Below are 7,793 nucleotides of genomic sequence, written 5' to 3'. Positions count from 1 at the left end.
CAGACAGTCTTCATTCCATATATGGAAAAATCAAGTCACAGGGCCAGTCAGAAGTAGGACCAGAGTCTTCTGACTCCTTATTAAACGTGCTTCCTCCACCACACCATGCTACTGAATTCTAAAAGGGGAAGAAACTGCTTATTTATTTATTTATTTATTTATTTTTATTTACTCTGTCTCACTTTGTTGCCCTCGGTAGAGTGCAATGGCATCACAGCTCACAGCAACCTCCAACTCTTGGGCTTAAAAGATTCTCTTTCCTCAGCCTCCCAAGTACCTGCCACAGGTACTGTAGCTTCTGCCACAATGTCTAGCTATTTTTTTGTTTGTTTGTCTATTTGTTTGTTTGTTTGTTTTTAGCAGGCTGGGACTGTGTTCAAACCCACCAGCCCTGGTGTATGTGGCCGGCACCCTACCCACTGAGAGCTACCGGCGCCTCCTGAGAAACTGCTTATTTAATAGTAGCCCCTCCCACTTAAGTTGAAACTGATTGGCCTGACACATTCAGCCATTGGTTGAATCTATGCCCCTCTGCTTTTTATCCATGCAGCCATGGGGGTGTTGATGTCTAAGCGGCAGACAGTGGAGCAGGTACAGAAGGTGAGCCTGGCTGTATCTGCCTTCAAGGATGGGCTGCGGGACAGGCCTTCCATTCGACGCACAGGCGAGCTGCCAGGGTCCCGCCGTGGCACAGTAGAGGGCTCTGTCCAGGAGGTACAGGAAGAGAAAGAAGCAGAGGCAGGCGCCCCAGTGGTCCAGGAAGAGAGCAGTGTCAACCGCGCAGCCTGGGAACGGCTTAGAGATGGGCGTGGAGTGGAACCTGAGGAGTTTGACAGGAGCAGTCGTTTTACACCACCTGCCTTCATCCGCCCCACCCGAAAGCTGGATGATGACAAGCCTCCAGAAATCTGCCTAGAGCCCAGGGAGTCTGTGAGTGTTCAGTTAGGGCAGGATCCACAAGTCTTAGTCCATCTGAGGATCAGGCAGCAGGACTGGGGAGGCGTGGGTGTAGTTAAGGTGAGACTCAAATTTGGAGCTGAGTCCAAAACAATCCTTGAATTTCTTCCACAAGAGTAAAAATATTTGTTACATTCTGGAATTCATCTCAGTGAAACCCTTGGGGCAATGGGTGATAAGGAATGACACCATAGTGGGTCTTCTGCCAACCTTCCTGCTCATGGATTCTCAACCACAGATAGTACTACTCCCTGTAGGAAGTATTAGGAGGGGAGAGTTTGGGGAGTCACAATGACTAGAGGTTGCTACTGGTATTTGGTGCCAGGAAAACCAGGGATGCTAAATGTCCTGCAGTACCTGGGACAATCTCTCAGATAGATTGTTTTTTGCCCAAAATGCCAGTAGCATCCCTGTTCATAAACATAGTCATAAAAGCCTGAACAACTGGAAGAGCCTCCTGGTTCTTGTTTTCCAGAAAGAAAGCTCTATTGCCTTAACAGTGGCTTCAGTTAGACATGTTTGTTTAGACTGCTCCAGGGATACTCAGCCCCATGCAGGTAGCTCTGTGCTTAGTGGCCATAGGATCTTGCTGCCTATGCTTACACATCCCTACTCACTCCTGCCATCTTTCTTCAGGTTGTCAACGATGAGATGTGTGATGTCTGTGAGGTTTGGACAGCTGAGAGCCTGTTCCCATGCAGAATCTGCACCAGGGTTTTCCATGATGGCTGCCTGCGCCGTATGGGTTACATCCAAGGAGAAGGTGCAACGGAGGTGACAGAGATGGCCCACACGGAAACAGGCTGGAGCTGCCACTACTGTGTGAGCCTGGACAGCAGGGACAACAGGACTTGGCACTTTTCCTGGAGGCCCAGTCTTAGAACACTTGTTCCTGGGCAGTGACCTAAAGAGTTTCTAATAGTACATATGAGGTTCCTAGAGTTAGGATGGGGTTTCTCAACCTCAGAACTGTTGACCTTTGAGTCTGGATGGTTCTTTGTGAGGGGGCCAGATGCACTGTAGGATGTTTAGCAGCATCCCTGGCCTCTAGTCTACTAGATGCCAGTAGCACACACCCCGAGTGGTGATAACCAAAACTGTCTCCAAATATTACCAAATGTGTCCTGGAAGGAACAAAATCACCCCCAGTTGAGAACCACTGAGATAGAGGATTAACTGAGTTGAATGAGTCCTAATGACTCAAAAGTATTTCTGTTTGGAGCAGTGCTTTCTCTAATAGTCTGTAGTTGTCATTAATTGTATTTATCTGAAAACCAACCTGAGATCCCAACCAGCTTGCTTCCAATAGGGATAGATTCTGTCACAGGAAAACATCTTAGTTCTGAGATCTTACTTGGCCATCCCTTGGCTCTTAAAAGCATTTGTTCTTTATCTCTGAAGTGGTCAATATGTGAATTACATAACAAAGCTCTATTGATTCAGAACTCTGCAAATTATACATAGTATATAAATGCCTTACCTTTTAATGAAGAACAGAGTCTAAGGTTTCCACTGGAAGCCAGATTCATATCCATTTCTTACCACACCTGAATAGAGTGCAAGCCTTGGCATGCTGATCTGTGTCTTGCAAATCTCTCCATCATTTATTGATCTCAGAGTGAGGAGCATCTGCTGATCCCCCTCTTATTCTTACCGCCTAGGAAAAAGCAGAAGCGTGCTGTTTTCTAACAAATAACTCTCTCTATGGCTTGTGCATAAATAAAGTATAGAACAGTTATTTTGAAACACTTAAACACCTTTCTCCCTAGATTATACCACCGCAGACCCTGCTGTACAGACAGCCTTCTCATACCAGTCACCATAAATCTGATGCCTGGCTTTCCTTTGGTGACTGTTTCTCCATGTGCTGCGGCTGTGTGACTGGGTTAAAGTGTCTCCTTCCTGACCCCTAGGAACCCACTGCTCCCTTCCCAGGCTTCTGTCACTGTCCTACCATCATTACCACCACTCTCCACTGGGCTTTTCACAAAGGTTTCTTTGAGGCTCCTGCCCTTTCTTTCCTTCTCTTCATAGTCAGGCTTCTTAAGAGAACTTCATCGTCTCCTTGTGGCTCCTCAATCACTTGTAAGTGACTTCTGCATCCATCATTCTACTGAATTGTCTCTTCCTAAGGTCACCAATGACCTTCTAAACATTAAACCCAGTGACCTTTTCTCAGGCATCTTCTCACTTAACATCTTTGAAGTAGTTGGTGCTTCTTTATTTTCCCCTCTTTTTTTAGGGTTTACATATTTTTATGAGAATTATCACACAAGATATAGAAACTAGAGAAAATCAACAAAATCCCACTTCACTTGTATAACCAGTATTAACATTACCTCCTACATTGTGTAACTCTCTTTTCTTAGTATCCAGTACCTTCTTCTCTACTGATTCTCCTCCAACCCTCTTTTTTGACCTTTCTCAATGCCCTTAGTTTCTTGCCTCAGTCCAAAATTCTGGTGTATCTCTGGGTTCTGTTATTAACACTTCTTTTCTCACTGTACACTGTCTCTTTGGGTGATTTCATCTACAGCCACCATCTAAGCACTAATGACTCCCATATCTCTGTGTCCAGACTTAAATTTCCTGTCTCTTAGACTTATCCATCTTGATGTCTCCTAGGTATTTCACATTCAATGTGCCCCCAAATGAAATGGAGGAAGCCTCCACTTCTTATCTCTATGAATAGTAGTACCACCACCCCCCAGTTATCAATCCCAGCTTATTTCTCTTCCTCATCCCTCACATCCAATAAGTCAACAGGTCCTACTGATGCTGCCTGTACTGTCGCTCACATCTCCCCCCTGACTTCTCCCCTCTCACGTTTCAATTTAGCCACTTATCTTTTCTTACCTGTGCTATTGCAATAGCTACCTAACCTCTCATGCCTCCCTACACCTCCCTGATTTTCTGTTTTCTCTAGTTTCCAAATCTTATATGATAATTCTCATAAAAATACACAACCCTCCAGACTTTACTCCAGCAATCCATTTTTCACACAGCAATCAGAGATCTGACTGTGGCACTCTCCATTTAAAAACCCTTCAGTGGTTCTCCTTTGCCCTCCAAATAAAAGCCTGGGCTAGAGTGCCCTGGCCTCAGCGTAGCTCACAGCAACCTCAAACTCCTGGGCATAAGTGATCCTTGTGCCTCAGCCTCCCAAGTAGCTAGGACTACAGGTTCCCACTAATTAATTAATTTTCTATTAATAGAAAACCACTATTAATTATTTTTCTATTTTTAGTAGAGACAGGGTCTAACTTTGCTCAGGCTAGTATTATATCAATTTTTTTAAAGTGTTGTTAGGCACAGTGACTCACTCCTAGACTCCCAACACTTTGGGAGGCCAAGACAGGAGGATTGCTTGAGTCCAGGAATTTGAGGCAAGCCTGGATAATGTATTAAGACCCCATCCCTACAAAAGATAAAAGAAAAAAATTAGGTGTGGTTGCACACACCTGTCACTTCAACTACTTGGGAGGCTGAGGCAGGAGGATTGCTTGAGCCCAGGAGTGTGAAGTTATAGTGAGCTATGATTGTGCCACGGCATTCTGGGGGACAGAGTGAGATCCTATCTCAAAAAAGAACAAATTATAGAAAAAAATGAAGAGTGGTTTAGGTTCTTTATGAAACCCACAAATGAATACTCATAAAATATCTGCTCTTGTTCTTTACTGGTCTTTTAGGTAAAAAATTAACTTTCTACTAGAATCTTTGATAGTTTAAGGACTATCTAGTAATTTTAATGAAATAAGGTATCAGTGCTTATTTGGAATTGGAACTTTTATAGCACCATGAAAAATTCATTTGAGTTTAGAAACCTTGTCACAATGGCATCTTTTAAACCCTACTAGAGTTATTTAAAGTGATATAAATCAGCTCGGCACCCGTAGCACCAGTGGTGAGGGCGCCAGCCACATACACCAAGGGTGCCGGGTTTGGACCTGGCCCAGGACAGCTAAACAACAATGGCAACTGCAACAAAAAATAGCCGGGCGTTGTGGCAGGCACCCATAGTCCCAGCTACTTGGGAGGCTGAGGCAAGAGAATTGCTTAAACTAAAGAGTTGGAGGTTGCTGTGAGCTGTGATGTCACAGCACTCTACCAAGGGCAACAGAGTGAAACTCTGTCTCAAAAATAAATAAATAAATAAATTGATACAAATCATTAGAAACAGAGGTAGAATTATACTTCTTAAATAAAATACTTCCGAGCACAGCCTAACACAGAAGCCCAATACATGAAATTGATACAGAGGGATGTGCTCTAGGTTATAGAGGTAAGGATTCACAGTGCCCTATCAGTGAGTCCTTATTCCCTACAGTAGCTTTCTAAGACACTTCCAAGAGCTCCCTGGGTTAGCTTGAAGAATAATTTGAAAATAGTTCTTCCCCAGAACTATTTTAGTAAAAAGGACTCAGGGGTAGGCTCAGGATATCTGGGTTCTGAGAAAGATCTGCCCAGAGTTAAGGTAACTCAGAGCAAGTCCTTTATTTACCTTTTCTAGTGCCTCAGTCTCCTTGATTGTGAATAGAAGGCTGGGATTAAATGATCTTGGAATTGCTTTCTATTTGAAATACTATTTCTATCCTTCTTGATCCTTGCCTTTCTTACTGGCTTGTATGGCCAGTGACTCAGCTCTTCCTTATTTTCAGGACAACCTCAACTTGCTGCTTACTGAGGAGGAAATGTATAGCCTCACAGAGACCTTTCAGCAGTGCAAAGTCATCCCTGGTAAGGTTGGATGGTGCTGCTAGGATGGAGAGGGGTTGGTCAGATTGCTCCTTCATGCTTGCTAAGCTGAACTATGAAAGGAGTATTTTAGATTTAGGGGTTGGGGGGACAAGAGGCGGATGATTCCTTGTTCTTGAGTTGTTGTCCACAGACCCTGGCTATGGGAGGTAAAGATTCAACAAGAACTGTGGGTGTGGGGGCATTTAGGGTATCCTAGAGGTGAGTGGAGGTGCCTTGGATGGACAGGTGTGGCCAGCATGGGGTGCCTCCCACAGATTGCTCCCTGACACTGGAGGACTTTCTGCGCTATCGCCACCAAGCAGCGAAGCGGGGGGGAAGTGACAGAGCCCTGAGCGAGGAGCAAGAAGAACAGGCAGCCCGCCAGTTTGCAGCCCTGGACCCTGAACATCAAGGCCACATAGAGTGGCCTGACTTCCTGTCCCATGAGTCCCTCCTACTTTTGCAGCATTTGCGTCCTCAGGTGAGGGCCAGCTGGGGTAAATGTCCATGAAATTCGGGTTATAGGACTAGGAAGCATGCTGGATGGTTGGGAGAACAGTGGATACTATCTGAGCAGTGACTAGTACACAGAAATGGGCCCAGAATCCAGCCCATGCCCAGGTTGGGAAACTAACTAAGGAAGATTGATTGCGCTGGATTCCGCTACCAGAAAGGCTCTAGGCAACTTCTAAAGGAGGCTGCAAAGGGGGGAATAGAGGTAGGATTCTCTGTGGATTGCTGGTTTACAAGATGTCACCTCTGAGATCTTGTCTCTTCTTCCCCAGAACTCTCTGTTGAGGCTTCTGACAGTTAAAGAGCGAGAACGAGCCCGAGCCACCTTCCTGGCACTGGGCAGTGGGAATGCCATCAGTGAGGCAGAGTGTGGCCGCGCCCAGCATTCTTGGTTTTGCAAACGACTTACAGAAGCTCCATCCTGCAGTGTCAGGTCTGCTTCCTACAAGTCCCTGCCCCCACTTGGCCTCCCTTGTTGCTTTTCTCTTGCCAGTGGCCCTTGGTGTAAAATATACCTCCCTGCTTCCCCTGCCAACAGCTGGATGAGGATCCTGCTGTGCATGAGGCAGAGGATGATGATGCCCATTGGCCAAGGGATAGGGCAGCTTCTATTCTAAGCTCTGTGGTGCCACATGTCAGAAAGGCCTGGACGTGCATGTCTGGGGTCATGGGCTAAACAGTGTTTGGGAGGGGCAGGGGCCAGGCCTTTCACTATCCCATTACTAACCATACGTCCTTGTGCTCAGCAGCATCAGCCATGTGGGTCCCATAGCTGACAGCAGTCCAGCCAGCAGCAGCAGCAAGAGTCAGGATAAGACCCTGCTGCCCACAGATCAGGAGTCCAGGTGAGTAGAACCTCCTTACCTGTCTGTCTGTACCCTCTACACCCCTCAACATATACACACAAGTACAAGCAGCCATTACCCCACTTCCCAGAAACCACCTCCAGGACCACACATGTTCCTCCAGATCCCTAAGGCCAGCCAGCTGGTTACCTGGCTTGGCAGCACAGCCAGCCATAACCATGTCAGGCATGAGTCAAGGCTTCTCTGAGTTATATGCCTACCCAAAGCATGCTGCCCTGGAATCAGATCTCATGAGCTTTCAGGCCCTGCAACCAGCTTTATGAACCTCCTCTTTGCTTCCACTGTAGATTTGTGGACTGGCCCACCTTCCTGCGAGAGAATGTCCTCTACATCTTGGCTGCTCGCCCCAACAGTGCAGCTATTCACCTGAAACCCCCAGGATAGCATGGAGCAGAGAAGCTTGGTTCGGGGACAGTGACATCCTCTCCCTCCTTTCCTCTCTCCCTTCCCCCTCCAACCTCTGGCACTAAGACTCATGGGGATGGGGCCCTGCCAGCATCTTAACTTGTCACTGAGCTGTAGAGCACTGAAATTACTATTGCCTTCACAACAGAGGCAATGAACGCATTGCCACAGCAAAGAAGCCCTGGAAGCTGTAGCCGTACCCGCTCCTGGACCACCTCCTACCCTGACATAGACTGGACCTGCCACCACACACATATGTGCATGCACTGCACACACATGCACATACATGCCTAGCTGTCCATGCCTTCAGAAGCC

At 46.5% G+C, this 7,793-nt stretch overlaps 1 protein-coding gene across 2 annotated transcripts; it reads left to right on the top strand.

Moving 5' to 3' along the window:
- The first annotated feature begins 552 nt into the window (after nucleotides 1-552).
- On the top strand, nucleotides 553-7,457 carry PHF24 (PHD finger protein 24). 2 transcript variants are annotated; one of them, XM_003800255.3, is made up of 7 exons: nucleotides 553-930; nucleotides 1,594-1,779; nucleotides 5,616-5,694; nucleotides 5,970-6,175; nucleotides 6,480-6,640; nucleotides 6,957-7,052; nucleotides 7,361-7,457. In XM_003800255.3, exons 1-7 carry the CDS (start codon nucleotides 553-555, stop codon nucleotides 7,455-7,457), a joined length of 1,203 nt encoding a protein of 400 aa, XP_003800303.1. The 2 variants fall into 2 exon arrangements, with proteins under 2 accessions (XP_003800303.1, XP_023375122.1); XM_023519354.1 differs by having other exon boundaries at nucleotides 6,954-7,052.
- Nucleotides 7,458-7,793: the final 336 nt, after the last annotated feature.

The sequence above is a fragment of the Otolemur garnettii genome, unplaced genomic scaffold, assembly GCF_000181295.1.
Source record: "Otolemur garnettii isolate 467f Iridium unplaced genomic scaffold, OtoGar3 scaffold00172, whole genome shotgun sequence".
Classification (NCBI taxonomy): domain Eukaryota; kingdom Metazoa; phylum Chordata; class Mammalia; order Primates; family Galagidae; genus Otolemur; species Otolemur garnettii.
Note: the sequence above shows the minus strand (reverse complement) of the source record. Positions and strands in the feature narration are given on the sequence as shown.

What these genes read in the sequence shown, in the direction of transcription:
- PHF24 (XM_023519354.1), top strand. Translation starts at nt 553, where the DNA reads ATGGGGGTGTTGATGTCTAAGCGGCAGACAGTGGAGCAGGTACAGAAG. An exon ending in GCCTAGAGCCCAGGGAGTCT is followed by an intron (nt 931 to 1,593) that starts GTGAGTGTTCAG and finishes ATCTTTCTTCAG; the next exon opens with GTTGTCAACGATGAGATGTG. An exon ending in TGCAGCATTTGCGTCCTCAG is followed by an intron (nt 6,176 to 6,479) that starts GTGAGGGCCAGC and finishes CTTCTTCCCCAG; the next exon opens with AACTCTCTGTTGAGGCTTCT.